Source organism: Lissotriton helveticus, chromosome 3_1 (assembly GCF_964261635.1).
Source record: "Lissotriton helveticus chromosome 3_1, aLisHel1.1, whole genome shotgun sequence".
Taxonomy (NCBI): domain Eukaryota; kingdom Metazoa; phylum Chordata; class Amphibia; order Caudata; family Salamandridae; genus Lissotriton; species Lissotriton helveticus.
The window spans coordinates 113,351,339-113,369,953 of NC_136061.1; the positions used below are offsets into that span (position 1 = coordinate 113,351,339).

The 18,615-nt window shown below is 40.1% G+C and overlaps 1 protein-coding gene across 1 annotated transcript in view; it reads right to left on the minus strand.

Moving 5' to 3' along the window:
• Window positions 1-18,615, minus strand: part of PITPNM3 (PITPNM family member 3) — a 1,384,705-nt gene that overhangs the window by 1,145,056 nt on the left and 221,034 nt on the right. Inside the window, exon 2 of the mRNA XM_078679323.1 lies at window positions 10,315-10,422. Coding sequence (XP_078535449.1) covers window positions 10,315-10,422 — 108 coding nt within the window. The remainder of the gene's footprint in view (window positions 1-10,314; window positions 10,423-18,615) is intronic.

Consider the following 18,615-nt stretch of genomic DNA (forward strand, 5'->3'; position numbering starts at 1 on the left):
CTGCGGCACGGGTTGGCCGTGGCGCAGTGCCCTGAGTAGCAGACACCAGCAAAACATTTGAGGCACAACAGCAAAAAGTGGAAGGGAAACTCACGCCAAGGTGCCAGGTCTAACAGTGCCACTGGTAGGGTGTACAGAAAAATGGCTTCTGTTGCGACCTGCGCAGAATGTTTTAACCTTCTTCGTTTCATTTAGCATTCGCAACTGTTCACTGTTTGACATAAGCAGGCTTACACATGGGTAGATGAGCATTATTTTAATGAAGTGCTATGTATTTTAAAGTTTGGGAAAGTGTTAATGACTTTCTTGCCACCTCTAAAATAAACAAGAGAGCTTAACTCCTGAGAGAGAATGGAAAACGCTTATACCCCTCGAGTAATACCTACACAGCAATGCAGGGTCTGGTTGCAGGGGGAGTCCCGTTATTCTTGGCTCGAGCTTGAAATGCAGGGACAAGTGGCCCGAGTACCCCCACCCTAATGGAAATACCCAGAATGCATGGTGCAGACAGTGACCTAGAAACACGGAAACACTCACCATCTGGCCACAGTAACCTTTCACTGTACCCAAGGTCAGTTAGTCACATTCACCTAGATTAGAACGTTGCAGCCCGCAGACCTGGTGCTGCTGCTCCATTGAAACCTGCGCTCCTGAACAGAAGGTCAGACATGGAGCCCAATCCTCAATTGTGACGATATGCCATGGTACGGGGAGAGGGTTCATTCGCGTCGCTGCAGGTATGCCAAAAAAGCAACAACTCGGAAACCCTAACAGCGCAGGAAGACAGACGTACACAAGCAGAGACACGGGTTGTGAAAAGTCTTCAGGCCTCCAGAAGAGAGGTAAAATAAGGGAGTGACGTCTTTCAAAAACCTGATTATTACACCAGGCAATTTCGAAAATTAGAGAGGGGACTGCAGGGTGGGTGCTCCGAGAAAGACAGTGACAATGAACATGCATCTTACTTTCAAGAGTAACAAGCGTGGGCGTGCCTGCCAGGTCAACGGCAAAAGTAAAAGCACGCGAGCAAAAGTGCACCTGGGCCAGCGCGACCGCCAACTGTTTCCAATTAATGCATCGGCGAAACACGGGCGCAACAATTGGAAACAGATAGCGCTGCTGCTTGCTCCCGAGTTCCCTAGGCCAGGGGAGAAAGAAGGCGGGACATGCACCCGCCTTTGGCCAATTGCATGCTGTCTTTCTTAAAAATACGCAAGCAAAGGCCAAGAGCGGGTGATAAAAAAATAGCACACGCACAAGCATGTATTCCAAGTTTAAAGCCCTTACTAAAAGCCTCGCAGACAGCGCATGAGCACTGGCTCAGGCGAGACATAAAATGATCAATAATGGCTTATTTGTATAATTTATGTGCTTTATTATTTGGACTGTATGCAGGTATTAAATGTAGATGACACAAAACGTGTATAATTGTAATGGTGTTTTTGTTTTTTAGATTCTGAATTTTATGTATAAATACAGGATCAAATATATTTAAATCAGGGAAGAATATCAATATAATAAGTCTTATGGTTTCATCCCACCGAAACGCATTGACAAAAAGGTTTTTTCAAAATCCATTAGCACTGATCATTTTGTACAAGAGAAATTGATTGTTTTTTTGCACAGTGGCATGAATTAATGGATATGCATTTTAATAGCTAGTTTTACAGATTGTTGTTCCATAGTCCTTCCTATATAAAGGATGAATGGATTTTAAGAGTTTTTAACACTTTTTAGGTTTGTGATTGGTGTTGAAAAAATGATGATTTGATATATACTTGTAATAAATATATTTCTTACCACATTTTATTGGGTGAGGGATTGTTTTCAAAGAATACATTAGGTATGAACTAATGAATGTTTGTTTTGATAGGCTAACAAGCGGGTCTGAGTACCTGGGGGAAGCTGATTTTCCGGTCTTTGTTGTGTTTGCTGGAGGAACATGTCGAGGAGTCCCCAGGCAGATTTGTGGATTGCTGCATTCCTGATACCTGGGTGAGACACGCACTGGAGGAAGGCCTGGTTCTTCGGTACTCTTCAAAAGGGCCTTTTGATTCTGACACAGGCCACTGTTCAAAGGGGTCTAGAAACATCTCAAGAAGGTGATCAGTTTGATAAGGGAATAATACATAGTAAGACTGGGGTATTTAATCCCATGATCTGTGTTTGGGGCTATCCTATGTTAAGACACTCCTGCTGTGATAGACTGCTCTCTGGAGGAAGAGCAAGACAAAGGTATGGGCGCTTCAAAGTGGCAACCCCCAAAACACGAACTTCAAATCAAAATCATATTTCTGTCTGGGTCTGTCTTATGAAAAGTGAGCTTGAGACTCCTGTATAGTCGAACTGAAGCCGTACATCGGTGTGGAGAAGCTCAGCATCAGTTCTGACTGTTGTGACCAGGACTGGGGACTGAAGGTCTGCCAGTCTCCCATCCTGGGCTAGGGGGACATCACCATGGAGAATCACGAGCACTCGCCAGGAGCTTCAATTTAATCCTGACTCAATACCAGAGAACCCTGTGAGGGGAAATAGATTTCCTGGAGGGAACAAGGTCCAGTAGGGATCCTGCCACATGGAACCTGGGAGAAGAATGTGAAAGTTGTGTCTGTTGGGATTCTGACACCAATTGGGCTGTATGCCTGTGTGCACCGTCTCACCGATCAGGCTGTGTGCCCAGGTGTGGATTTCACGCCCTGTTGCCGGGTGGGAGTTGCCGAGAAGAATGAGGGTCATTGTCCCTGATGACACATTATGAGGGAAATCGTCCACTTCTTAGCTAGACTTTATGAAAAACTCTCCTGTAAGGTCCGCTATGGCACCCTAGGCGAATGTACCCCGTTTTTTAAAGTGTCACGGGGCATACGCCAGGGATGTGCTTTGGCCCCGCTTTTATTTTCCCTCTTTATCAATGATGTCGACCGTTCCTTGGTTGACATCCCAGCAGACGCTCCCCTGATTGGAGGTAAACCTGTCCCGCTGTTACTTTATGCGGATGACGCTGTTCTTATATCTCGAACACAGATTGGCCTCCAGCGCTTAATTGATAATTTTATGCAGTTTATCCAAGTTAGGAGGCTCCGAGTGAACAAAACCAAGACGTATGTTATGTCATGCGGTCAGGCAGCAAAGCAGTCAAAGCATACCTTTTTCCTGGATAAAGAAAAACTGACTCATGTTAAATCCTTTTGTTATCTGGGAATTACATTCAATAATAGAGGGACTTGGACCTCCGAATTTGATTCCATTAGATTAAAAATGCTGCGGTCCACCAGCAGTATTTTTCGATTTGCCTCTAAACTTGGCACACGAAGCATTCCAGACATGATGAACATATACAATGTTTGTTGTGTCTCTTCTGCACTGTATGGGGCAGGTGTATGGGGCCACAGCGAGGGCACATCCCTGCAGAAGGAGGAAAATAAGTTTCTAAGGAGGTTGTTATGTGTTCCCCCTTCTGCCTCTGTTCAACTGATCCATGAAGAGGTCGGGGTCGAGTTTATTTCTGACTTAGCAGCAGTGCGGCCACTTTTTTTGTGGCGCTCTATTTGGGCTAAGCCAGAGACTCGATTCACTCAAGATATTATTCTTGACTGTATAGGTTTGCACCATTCTTCACGCATACAGTGGTTGAGATACATTCATCGCTGGTATCTCCTTCTTTTTAATATTGATGTGTTCCGTGAGCCAGAAGAGGTTGTTTCTATTCCAAAAAAAGAAATTAAGACAACGTTTCTAAATTTTCAAAAGGCAGAGCGAGATAAAATTTCTGGTAATCTAATTACCGCGAAATTTTATAAAGACCTGAATTTAATTTCGGGGCTCCAACCCTACCTTGTGTACGTGACCCGTCCCTCTCATCAGTATGTTTTAACACGTGTCAGATTGGGTATTGTTCACCATTTGGTTGCATTTCCAAACGCGAGAGCCAGATCAGAGATACCCTGCCCGTGCGACAATACTTCCCGCCAGAGTAGTTGCCATTTTTTACTCTTCTGTAAATTTTTTCATTTTCTTAGGTTAAAATACCTTAAACCGATTTTTATAAAGTATAATATTCGTACCACAGAAACCGCACTGATACTTTTATCCTCATTGGAGAATGAGGAGATCTGCTTCTTTCTGGCTACTTTTATTTTAAAGTGTACAGCTGCCAGGAAAAGTATTGTATTATAATATCTTTTACACTCACCTGTCTGTACTTATGTTATACAGCTGCCAGGAATTGTATTATGCTGCTATTACCTTTTACACTCCTGTCTGTATATATATGTTTCCAAGTTTTATACTAATTTTTGTAATTAAGGTATTATTTTTACCTGTTGATGTCCACAGTATGCTATGATTATCTAAATTGAAATGTACAGCTGCCAGGAAATGTTTATCAAGTAAACCCTACCGATTTCCTGTCTGTTCATTTATGAATGTCTTGTATTTCTGTAACAGTCTGTTGATTCAAAAAGGCAAGATTACCTTTGAATTGTTGCACACTAGCCTTTGCACATCTTCCTACCTCCTTTCTTATCTGTGTTCATATGGCGATTTTAAAATCTTAACTATGTATCTTATTATGCTTGTATGATTTGTATGTACAAATCGAATAAAAGCTTTTTTGAAATTGAAATTGAAATTGACACATTATGTCAAGATGAGGACGGCCACTGTATGCAGTGCTACGACCCGGAGAGGACCGGGACCCCTGTATGCCAGATGGTTGCCATGGTGAAGAATGTTGGCCGGCACCCTAGTGCAGCAGTATATTGAAGAGAGTGCTGTCACTCTGGGTAGTGCTGTAACCCGGAAGGGGCCATCACCCTACGTATGCCAAAATGACTTCCATATGTCAGGCCATGAATTTGAAATGAATTTTGTTTGTATTGAATGTTATCTCCTCTACAGAAGCGATTTCATAGCTTCAGTAGCTAGAGAAAGAGTGATATGTATTAAAGATAGTGAGGCCTGAGAAGAAAATCTTGGCAGAGACTTAAAGAACTAATAAGCTGAAGAGACTTCCTATTCATCGTGTATCAGTAAAGGTGTTCTACTCAAGGTCATGTGAATGTCCAGGATTTGTGGGATTAGAGAATCTGAAGAGATTGCCACTGTGTAACGTGAAGTGCAACACCATTGGTCCCTGAAGGGGTGGTATGAGGATCAGATGATGAAAATGTATCTGTATGCTTTAATTAATGTATACACTGTTTGTGTTTACGGCAGACCCCCGGGGACTCTGAGAAGTACAGTACTCTCTGCTTACCCTATTCTCGTGAGTATAAAGCTATATGCTTAACACCTGTTCCCTTTTAGAAGATTTCTACTGAAATTTTCACAATGCTGACACCTTCCTGCTGCTTAAATGTCACCTTCTTGCTTCTTAAATTTTCCTAGGATTTTATTTCTGACCCATCCCCAATCTAAACTTAGACCCCTGGTTAGATGACTTGAAGATGAATACATGCTGAGAAGGAGAGTTTGAGTTTATTTAAGAAACATCAACTTCTGGGTTGCGCCTTTGTACTAATGTGGGTACGTTGTCACATATCTGATGCTATTAAACTGAATTTACCAACGCTTCTATTTAAATGATGCGTAATTTGCATTGATTTGAATAGATTATTAATGTGCAATAAACCCACTTTACTTTAGTTTGTGATTCCTGGTCCTTCTTGTGTTGTCAAATGTGATACACAAATTTTAAATTGTTTTATGGATTGCTAACCTCTTTGCCTCTCAGTCAACCACAAAAGTCCATCAAATGATAATTGACCGCATGTCAACACGCCATCAGCAGTAACAGCCTATTACTAAGTGTATTACAACTCTACCAGTGTAATAATATTTGTCGCTTAGCGAACCCACTCAAGTGCAGCTGATTGAATGAATCATTTGCGGACCCCGTCTTGCTGAAAAAATGAAGTGATGTAGGATTCACTCCTTTCCTGCCTTTGATGCTTGTGTTTAACCAACTGGGGAAGATTGTGAAACAATTTGAAAATCGCAAGGTCATTGAGCATGCATCCAGTGACACATGCCAGCCTGCTTCCAGGGGCACATTCTCTTCAGTCTCTCTTTCCACGTGTCCCACTTCCGGTCATTCTTTTTCTATTTGCCTCATTCTCCTATATCTCACTCTCTTTCTAGTACTCCATCTCTTTGCCATACTCTCTCTCTCTCTCTCTCTCTCTCTCATATCCTTATTTGTCCTCCTCTCTCTTTCTCTGCTTCTGTGTTTCTCTCTTCCTCTCTCTTTCATCCCCTTCTCGATAAGGGTGATAATATTAATAATAACAAAAGTAGAACTAATAGTGCTTCTATTGCTGTTGCCACTACTAATAATAATTATAATAGTCTTAATAATAAAAAGAAGCAGAAGAAGCACACATACATAACCATATAACCATATTATTATTATTATCATTATTATTATTGTTGTTGTTGTTATTATTATTACTATTATTGCTATTAATATTGTTAATATAATTGTTGTTTTTGTTGTTGTTATTATTATTTCTATCATTGTTATTATTATTATTCTGCAGAAACTAATTGAAGCCTACGAACCTGCCCGAGCGCTTAGATCTACGGGTGGGGGACTGCTGAGGATCCCTATGGTGAAGAAAGCTCGTATGGGAGGTAGATCTTTTAGGTATCTGGCGACAAAGTACTGGAACAAACTCCCAGTAGACCTTCGCTTGGAACCAGCAGAAACGAGGTTTCGAGCTAAATTAAAAACCTTCCTCTTTGCCAGATAATAGTCTGCCTGGTAGCTTTCCCCTGTTTTTGCCTCTCCCATTGTCAGCGCGGGGACACGCCGGTGTGCGTAACTCAGCGCTCTATAAATGCCCCTATTATTATTTATTATTATTATTATTGTTGTTGTTGCTGTTGTTGTTGTTGTTATTATTATTATTATTATTATTATTAATATTACTATTGTTATTATTATATTATCATCATCACCAGTATATAATAGCAGCCACTATGATGCAGTAGAAAACGGACCAGCCAGTGCTAAAGCATCTTCTTTTTGGACAGAATTCTGTGGAAAACAGGTGCACCTGCTTGTCATGCAGCGATGCCCAATAAGCAAATTGTAAAACGATGAGTAATGCTGCAGTTCCTCCCGGTATCTTCTAGAAGCAGAGACTCTCCTGCAGTAGACATGGAGAGGAGGCCTTTCACCTCACTCCCGGGTCCTTGTCTCTAAGAGATGGTGGGTGGAAAGGGAGCGATACTGTAGCTAAAGACGGCCAGGAATTCTATACTATCAATGTTTATGTCCAAACTCTGATGAACGTCACTTCCTGCATGAGTTAAAAGTTAAGATGAGCATGATCCCACACGATTCATTGATTCTGTTAGGAGTAAACATCAATTGATTGAACTTTAGGCAGATCCCCAAAATACAAACAGGATTTAAATTCCTGCTGGTGACCAGAGAGGAGACAAAAACAGGAGCAATATCATCATCATGTCCTGCTCTACACACTTCCTTACCACTACCTGCTCCTTCTTAGCTTCTAAGACAGCAGTTGTGGCTGAATGCCTCATCCAGTTTGACTCTCTCAACCCTCATCAACCTTCATCCTCATACATCACATCCTCAGGCTGTGGCTAGCATCCCCAGTATGGGCTAGAACTGTTTGTAATCTCCTGTACTTCACTTACTTCATCCCCATCATTCTGACCCTATTTTGGTACTCCATGGCAAGATGTACAATTTAAGGGCATAATGTCTCATCAGCCAACCTGATGATCCGACTCCTCCTCAAAACCTTTTTACAAAAATATAGATTCAGCTGTTTACTGCCTTACTTTCAATTAACAACTCTGGGGTATTATTCTTTTAGCTACCAACTGGTCCCCCATTCTGCCCTCAACCAACAGCTTCCCAACTCAGATTACACATCTCCACCTCCCACCGTTTTGAACACACTTAGCAACTCATACCTCCAAAATGGACTTTGTTGAATTCTTGATCTACCAAGTTTGAGAATCGAGCAATACTTAGCCCTTATTAAAACATTGTCTAATCAATGCCGCCTCAGTCGTGAGGCACTATCCACATACCCACTAGCGTCTGTCACATAGTTGGCCTCACTGAGACAATGTTTCAATCATAAAGTAAGTAATTGCTGCACTATCAAATCTAACAGCTTACTCATCACTACAATGATTTACTGCCCCTAGGATACAAAACACCTTTCATGGATGAATTTCTTGAAACGCCGACCCACCTGCAGACCAAAGCTAGCAGAAATATGCTCATTGAAGACTTCTTTTGGTGGATTACTAGTTGAGACTCAAACCTGCAATGGACCGCTTCAAAAACAAGGAAGCCCCAAGCCTCAATCATATGCCGAGAGGCCTTACGAACAATGACAAATACACAGTGAATCATATAATCACACAAAATCTTGAAACCATTAATGTACAAAGGCAACTGCAGATGTGATTCCACCAAATGTGGCAGACAAATGCATCATATGGAACACAAATAACCAGGTTGCTCTCAAAGCTCTGTTGGGGGCCAATATCAAACCAGCCTGCGTAGATCTTCACTGGCTCCCGGGAGACGAAGGATCGGGTTCACGGTCCTCTCCACTGTCACAAAACCCAATGGGCTTTAGGCTCGGTGTATGTGCAGGCACGGCACTAAGCAGCAACCTTCAGTCAGAGTCAGAAATTTGAATGAATTAGACTGAAACGCAGAGACAGGTACCTGAGAGTAAAACATCTCTAAACCTTAGCTTCAGATCAGAAAACAATAGTAAGGAGTTCAGCAAACTCCTAAAAAACAAGCTTTGTAGTTGGGTTTGCAAATGAACTAGAAGGAGGATGGCAAGCGAAGAATGCCAGACATGGGTTCCCGCCGTACCCCTTTGGAGTCTGACCTATTGACTCTTTTGATTTAAGTGGACCTGTTTGTCATCATCTTCAGTACTCTGTAGCACATGAAAGGAGGCATCAGAGTTAATAAAAACCTATCAATAAATAACTAAACAAACAAACTCTGATCTACATTTCAGCTCCCTACTTTGTCTGGGTACATCACAATTCCATAAACCTCCATCCAGCACCCTGGCTCAACAGAGGTGCAACATCACCCAATTTTCACCCTATATGCCCTGTAACAGAAACCATGTCACATGCTTCGCTGACATGTGAAATGCATACACTCCTTTACACATTGCTCACTTTTAAGAGATGAAGGCTTGCTTGGTGAGTTTTGTCTGGAAAGTAATCCCCTGTTCATGGATAGGCTAATTGTAATGAAGTGTTGGCCAAGGTTTCATTCTCCATGTCCACTAATAGGCAGGATACACTCACCATACAGCAGGAACCTCAAAGAAGAAGTAAGGGCATTTCTGTCAAGCCCTCGGGAGCAGCCAGTACTGTGCATGCATTGCTTGATTGACATCTAGGCTGTTTCAGATTTAAACCTACAACATCCCAGCAATCATCTGCTGTGGTTAAACCAGACTGGTACAAAAGGGGGTGGTGATGGACGGAGCATCTGAACCAATCAAACACTCACACCCAGTCAACAGATCTGGGTTTAATCCATCACCGTTCTTTAGCCCACTCTGCCACCCCAGTTCAGACATGGCCATATGCAAATCAGTCTGACCCTATGCCTCATGGGAACAGTCCAGCCCGAACTGCCAAGCCATGCCTTCCCTGGACTGGAAACAAGCTTCCGGGGACCGGTTTCTGGCATGTCAGCCGTGTTCAGCCCGGCTTGCTTGAATCCAGTGGCAAAGTGAGCAAGGGACTCACGTCTGAGCATACCCTGCCAACTTATGGCGAACAAAGTGGTACAAAAGGGGGTGGTGATGGATGAAGCATCTGAACCATCTGAACCAATCAAACACTCACACCCAGTCAACAGATCTGCCAGACAGCATCAATTCTTGTAAATCAAACAGCAAAGAACCCCAGGTAAAAAAAAGTCTAGTGTATGGTGATGACGGGGAGAGGAGACCTGCTGGGGCCCTCCATGTCATGCAGGTTGGAGCCATGATTTTCCTGAGTCCATATGAACACATTTCTTCCAAGAGAGCAGACAAATAATGCAGATGTTTGCCACAAACAATAATGTGAAGAATTTTCAACTAACCCCAAAATGTTTCTCTTAAAACACATTGTACTCTCACTCTACTACCTTAATTTTACTCTTACTTTACTTCCTCTAGCTGACTGGGCGATTAATAGACACTGAATGCAAGCAATGGATGCTGATAATGTACCAGTCCTGACCGGTGTGGTTCTCAATACTTCAGTAAAGTTTAATTTGGGGGCGTGGCCCATTACCTTGACTGTCTTCCAGCTTCCCAATGGTTTCAATCTGCTCCACCAGGTCATTGGAGTTCCACTGGCTCATGCCAATGAGGATGGCACTTTTCCCTTCCACCACTTCTTCTGAAACAAATACACAAAAAGACCGGAAGTTAGCAGGAGTCATGGCCATGTGGACAATAACAAGGCAGAATGCACAGTAGATAATAAGGGGACACTTTGCTGAACTCTTTCACTGCCCCGCAGTGTACTCAAAAGAGGGAGACCACATTTCACTTAAGATGATGGGTTCGATAATGTGCCACTGAAAGTGATGTGGTCCTTAATGGCACTTAAAAAACTGGCACTTAACCACCAACAGTGATTGGTGAAAGTTTAAGTAAAGGAGGTATGATTGACAGGCAGGCCTATCTACCCAATTACCACACTGAAAACCTGGATGAAGGTACTACTGCAGCACTTAATAAGAAGACCACACAGGAAGAAACATGCCACCTCATAGTAACAAAACTCTAATAACGTTCCAAACTTTTTCCCAAGACGAACAATGCATTATTAACAAGCATTTACACATGTGTTATGATTAGTATAATTTAGGAATACAAGATAATCAATGTCAAATTACATTACTTGTGCTATTCTCTCTTACATAAAATCCAGGGGCGGTGCCTCCGCTATGGCGGAGAAGCATCGCCTCACTGCTTTTAAGCAATGGGAGGCAGAAATCTAAAATGATAATACCTTTGCATTATTATAATTTTAGGCTGCTTCCTGCTGCTTTGCGGTCCGATGAGTGGGCGGGGCTGCTCTGCTCTTTGAGCAGGTCAGGGGAGGATTGTTTTGCCTACTCCTTAGTGTGCGATGACGGTTTGGTCGGCCCTCTCGGGTCACCCAAACCAGTCATGCGCACCTTCCCTGTTCTCCAGGCAGACTGCATTACAGCCTGAATGGAGAACAAGCCCAGGCCCCCATTCCCTGGCTGAGCATCAAACCAGGATGCTCAAAACCAATCCAAATTCTGCATTGCAGCATTGTGATTGGTCAGGGGAACCTGGGTGCTCACCAGTCACAATGCTGCGTTGAAGCGTTGTGATTGGTTAGTGGGGCCTGCTTCGTGTTCCTCCATGTGCTGGAGGAGAGCAGGAGCAGAGCAGGCGACAAGGTAATTAAATTATTTTTTATTATTTTTTATAATTTAACCATGTGCAACCTCCACCTGCCCCGCGCGATGCCCCCTGCACCCCCACCCCACCACTTGCAAACCATGCCAGGCACCCCTGATAAAATCATTAATTTTTAAAGAAATGCACCAGTAAATGTGCATTTGTTTTCTGTAACCTGTTTCTTATTACACCTCCAATAGTCTATTTAATTGCAATAACAGCAGTAACAGCAGGTCTCGATTACAGGTTGCACCTTCCTGGCAAGGTGCAAACTCACTACTGTGTAGTTATAGTTAGGTTCCAAAAAATAAAATTTTACCACTTCGACTTTATGGAAACTTTTGTGCTGATCTGTTGATCTGTCAAGGGTCACAAAAAAGGGGGCGGGGGACAAAAGTTTGATATCCCATGTTAATTCTCTTAGAAAACTTTTCGCTCTAATACTCTAAGATTCACAGATGCTTCCCAAAGCACACTTGTAGATCTGCACGTATGAATCTATTGGTGGTCCCCAGATTTAGACGTAAATTGGCAGGAAGGTCGTGTTTCTCAATACAAGTACCCCCATTTTGGAATTCTCTGCCCATCACTACGAGACAAGAATCAAACTACCTGTGCTTTAGGAAAAAGCTGAAAACATGACTTTAGTCAGACACATACTTCCACAAACAGTGACTTCTTAACTCAGCGGCAAGAAACCTGATGGTGTGCGTGCGCTTCAGAAATTTGATATGACATAATAACAGTAAAGAAGTCTGAAAGAAATTACACTAAATGTAGCCAAAAGTTAGCAATAGAATTTTATTCAAAAAGTGTGCTTTTTGGTACTTCGTGTAAATCTATTTATTCATTTTTGAAAAATAAGCATATAAAGAATGAATGAAAGAGTTTTAAAAAAAGTACGTATACCTGGACCATTTCCAGATATGTTCTGATTGCCGAATTTAGAGAAGATTAGTCAGTCCTGATTTGCTGGCCACAACATGAACAACAGTATGTTGTGTGGCAACCATTAGAGGATTTAAGGACTTGGTCATCATTGAAACTCATTGCAGTGAAAAATACATTTTAAGGTTCACAAAAGGAGCACATATAAAAAGTGATAACAGATTTTAGTAGCAATATACATAATTTGTTGGTGCGGTTATACTTATTTTAGACATTCTCGGTGATGTTTTCTTGTGAAAAATGCTGTCCCTCTGCTGGGATTTGATGAACCATGTTTGAGATAAAACTAGATTTTCTCATAGAGGTTAGGGAAAGTGCTCTAAAAGCTAAAATAAATGCACCTTTTCTATAAGTTCACAACATCTTCCTCAGCCATGGGAGAATAAAGTCTGATATACTGAGTAAAACATTTACTTTCAACACCATCAGTTGATTCCCAGGTGTTCTGCTGTAGCTTCATCACAGCATAGCTAATGTGCTACCAATATGCATTTATGACAGACATGTGGCACACCTGAACCCCATTGTGATGGATGCAAACCTGTAAATTGAAAGCATTTCCCTTAGGAATGAACACAATGAGGGTGTTCAGTTTATTATAGAAATCATGGATTGTGCTCTAGAAAGTTAAATGAGGACAAATATTCTATAAATACTTTTCTCATTAATGTGAAAATAAAATAAAATTCTGGCATTCTGAGTGACACCAGCAGCAGCCTATCAATTGATTTCCCAGTGTTCTACCACGGATTAACCTCAGCGTTCTAATGAAAATGGAACGCTATCATTCTCTAATTGAGCCAAAAATGTGACACACCTTAATGCAACCTTGGGGGAATCAAAGCTGTAAAACTGAATGCATTTCATACAGATAAAACTACATTAAAGGAACAAAGTGAGGGCTTTATTTTTGTCATAGAAGGTATGGTTATTGCTCTTGTAAGTTAAAATGAGGACACATTTTCTGTGCGTTATTAAATATTTTCCTGTCCTCATTTATTCAGTAAACTTTTCTGATATGCAGAGTAGTGAAATGTACGTTCAACACCATCAACAGTTTTGTAATTAACTCTCTTGTAATTAACAGCAGCATCTAGTGAAAAACGAATTATAACATTCTGTATTCAAGACTAAAGTAAGATACTCAACTGCCATTTTGTTGGATTAGAAGCGGCTGAATTTAAAGCTTTTCCTGAGGAGCAGGCTGAAGTAAATGAGCTTTGAGATATTAATGTAAGCATGAAACCAGTGGATTAAAATATGGCTTTGTCATTTAGGATGTCATGAGTGATGTAATATGTGAGATCATAAGCAGTGCATGGTGGGGGAGCAAGGTATACATAGCTCACTAAACCATAACTGGCCGATTTCTGTTTTTTTTTTAACATTAGGCTGTGTCTCATTCTAACACCTACCTATAATATTACTGTAACCATAAAAAAAAAATGAACATCTATATAAGTGGGGAAGCCAGATTTGAACCTTGGTCTACTCAATCCATAGTTTTCATTAAAACACTTATAGTCAATGAAACTACAACTGAAGCTAGGGATGAGCTGTGATCAGTGGAAACCTGCATCCTATAGAGGTTAGAGGCTTTGTAACCATACACCAAATCATTGAATGACTAGTCCATGGTAAGAGCTACTCATGCAGTGGGATGCGGCGGCGTTGCCAGATCCACGTAAGAAGTATGTGGTTCATGGGGTGACTGATAGGTCTTTTTCAACAGGTGGAAGAGGCTCACAGTTAAATTGTCTGGTTGTTCTCAGGTCTACTGAACCAAGATATTCTTTAGTAAACATTAATTGTTTCCTGACTTTTGAAGGAACCTCCTTGATAAATGCCTTAGATCACAGTTATTAAAATCTTCTTGAAGAAACTTACACCAAGGGCACAATGCTCCAGTGCTGGGCCTTTACAAGTCATTGGCTCAGGTAAGTTAGTTCAATTAAAGCAACTGATGAGAACTAGGACTACAATTCCCAGAGTGCACTGTGCTGTTAAATAGGAACCCAAGACTGGAGCACAATGTACTTGGTAACGTGAAGACACCTTTTAATGACCATGTTTGTGCGATGAACATGAAGATCCGCACCTTCAATGTTTGATTAGTATAAAGCATCAGATAATTAAGGCGTTTCTGAAGTCAATGGAGGACACAAGGGCCAACTAAATAGCTTCAAAATAGCAAGAAAAAACAAAACACCTACACATGTCTAGGCGTACGTAGACTATACCTAGTAATGTTGACAGAGAATAGCGTAATTAGGACACAATTGTTATGTTCTGTTATATCATATGAATTTCTAGAGTGCTGCTACTCCCCCGTGAGGGTTTCCAGGCGCTGAGTAGGGCAGGCCATAGGAGGGAGGAGTGCTGCACCATCTTTCAACAATCTTGGTCTCATGTGTTTGATAAAACAAAACCAAAACTACAATTCCCAGAATGCAGTGATGCGGTAAATGCAAGCCTTGGACTAAAAAGGTACTGCCCTCATGGCATGGAGTCATATAATGGCTTCAACACTGAATTCAGTGTAGTTCTATGGAATGCAACAATTTATACCAGTTGATATTGTGAGAACTTGGCCAGTAGCGTGCTTCGGTTTACTGCTAACCAAACACCATTGTAATTACAATGGCATCTCACTAATAATAGAGTAGTCTACTCTCACACACCTAAGTCATACTCATGGATTTCCTAAAATCTAACGAGCTTTATTCAATGCTGTTACATAGGTATGGCGTAGTGGCTAATTTGTAAAAATGTAAGTGCCAATGCTCTCGTCAGGAGGCAGCTTCGACCAGCCCATTGCCCCTGTTAGCGCTGCCTAACACAGAATCAACTATTAACAATGAAACCCTACAAGTGAGGAGAGGATGTGACCTAATGGCCAGAGCTGCCGAATTTGGAGCATGGGAACTTGATTTGAGTCTTGCATCGGCTCAACATTCTGTGATTCTGGGCGAATCACTAACAGCCTGATTCATCAAGCCGAAATCGTCTCGCAAAGGGCCAGATTCTGAGAATCTGGCCCTTTGCGAGCGCTATTTTTGCATTTGGGATTCATCATCCCAATGCAAAAATCGGTAATAGCGATTTCGCTATTTTGCGAGCAATTACATTTAGGGAATCTCTATTTGAGATTCCTTAAATGCAATTCATCATCCATTTAAAAATTGCGAATTCGCAATTTCGGCCCGCTATTTACCGCGAGGTCAAACCTCGTGGTAAATAGCGAAAACTTAGAAAAATGCTTTTAAAAGCATTTTTCTAAGTTGCTTGTTGCACACACACGGATCACTGAAATAATATCGAGGGACAGAATATCGACCAACAAAAATATCGTTGACAAAATATCGAGAGACAAAATATCGAGTTTCTATCTACAAACAGGTAAGTACAAAAATATCGAGTTAAAAATATCGTTTACAAAAATATAGTTGTAAAAAATATCGACTTTAATAAAAACAATGTTTAATTACATTAATATAAAAAAATAATTACTAAAATATACTTAACAATACGTAAAATAACTTTTAATAATTAAATAATTAATGAAAGTAAAAAAATAATATTTTTTTAATCATATTTCTTAACACATATATATATATAGTAACAAAATGTAATTAAATAATAGCCAATATTATTAACGTACAAATACAATAGAGTAAAAATGACTATTCCCACTCCAGTGGGTGCAACAGTAGGGAAAGCGTTGGATAGCGTAGGGGTTAAAATTTCTATTCCCACTCCAAGGAGTGCAACAGTGGATATATGACGTTACAACACAACTTTTACAACGCACTACCATTACAACGTAAGTATTGGTAAGTATATAATAATTTTTATAATTTAAATTATTTAAAATTAATTTAATATAATTTAATTTAATTTCATTTCATTAAATTAAATTAATGTAAATTTAATTTTACTTTATTTTTACACTGTACCCCTGTACCCCAAAAACCCAAAACTGACCCTGAACCCTAAAAAAACCCTTTACCCAAAACCCCAAAACTGACCCTGAACCCTAAAAATATCCCTTTACCCAAAAACTAAAAACTGACCCTGAACCCTAAAAATACCCCTTTACCCAAAAACCTAAAACTGACCCTGAACCCTACAAATACCCCTTAACCCAAAAACTAAAAACTGACCCTGAACCCTAAAAATACCCCTTTACCCAAAAACTAAAAACTGACCCTGAACCCTAAAAATACACCTTTACCCAAAAACAAAAAACTGACCCTGAACCCTAAAAATACCCCTTTACTCAAAAACTAAAAACTGACCCTGAACCCTAAAAATACCCCTTTACCCAAAAACTAAAAACTGACCCTGAACCCAAAAAATACCCCTTTACCCAAAAACTAAAAACTGACCCTGAACCCTAAAAATACCCCTTTACCCAAAAAACAAAAACTGACCCTGAACCCTAAAAATACCCCTTTAATTTAACATAATTAGCAATTAATCAATTAAATTAAATTAATTACCAATTACATTTTAAATAATTAACAAATATTATTTAATTACCAATTAATTAAATATTACTACCAATTAATACATTTACATATTTAATTAATTATAATTAAATTACTTCCCACCCTATTCCCCTATAAACCCACAACCCGCTACAGGAAGTAAATTATTTTAATTTACATAATTAGCAATTAATCAATTAAATTAAATTAATTACCAATTAAATTTTAAATAATTCACAAATATTATTTAATTACCAATTAATTATTTATTACTACCAATTAATACATTTACATATTTAATTAATTATAATTAAATTACTTCCCACCCTATTCCCCTATAAACCCACAACCCGCTACAGAATAAAATTACACAATAATTATAAAAAATCATTAATTAAAAATAATTATAACATAAAATGACACTTTTCACACATATTATAACATAAAAACACTATAAATAATTAAATATTATTTAAAAACGATATTTTTTACTATCTAGATTATATACTTGGATATTTTCACTTTCTATATTATTTACAGTCGATATTACTTCACTTACCTTAAAAACGATATTTTGACTGTCGATATTCTGTCCTGTCGATATTTTGTCCAAACGATATTTAAAACTCGATATTCTGTCCAAACGATATTTTGGAGTCGATATTATGTCTGTGCACCCACACACACATGTCCTTTGGACATGTGTGTGCGCAACACCTGTTTCAATTTGCATTTAAGGGGTGCTACAGGGTGTCCTTTGGACATCCCTGGCACCCTTTAAATCTCTATCTTATTTGCGATTAGCTAATTGCTATTCGCAATTAAGGAATACTCCCCATTCATTCCTATGGGCCTTTTGGCCCATAGGAATGAATGGGGAGTTATTCCTTATTTGCGATTAGCAATTTGCTAATCGCAAATAAGGAATGTGTAGGAATCGCAATTCTTTATGCAATTTCTACATGAATCCCGTTTTGCAAGTCCTTAATAGCGATTCCTTATGAATCGCTATTAGGGGCTCGCAAAACGGGAGAATGATGAATCAGGCTGTTAATCTTCATGTGCCTTCCTAAAATTAATGTGTCCTTAACTGATGCTCAAGCGCTGGTGTTGATGTTTAAGTGCTGGTGCTTAGCACCGGAAACCACTGGCTAAAATTAAGCACTGGTGTGGAGAACGCCCCCTCTCAACCCACTTGTGCCCAAATGATTGTGCTCTAATAGTGTCAACAACATTCGCATCAGGTACTTATTTAAGCATCACACTAACGCCACTCCCAAGAGACACATTGTAAATGTAATGTGCGGTGAGAAAAGTATTGGAAGAGGAGGTTATCTCTGTTTGTGATTAGCTGAAAGATCACAGCTGTAATCTGAGTCTAAGGTGTAATGGCTTCTGAAGCTGCTGGTGCCATAAAATGCGAGGAAACAGATACAATGAATTACAAAGAAACATGAAAAGCACTATTCAGGTGTAGTGATGTAATGACATTCAATATTCCATAGGTAATGAGATGTTAAGCGTCCGAGTGCACTAGAAGGCAGGGTTATAGCAACTTTACAAGAACAGGATAGTGTTTGTAATGAAAGGCAAGGTCGAAGTGTAATGAGGTGCAACAGAGGTGTAATGAAATCTGAAATTACAATTGTAATGAGAGGTTATGCCACATTTGTAATGAGACTTGGGGTTGCATAGTTATTGAGAGGAAACATCTC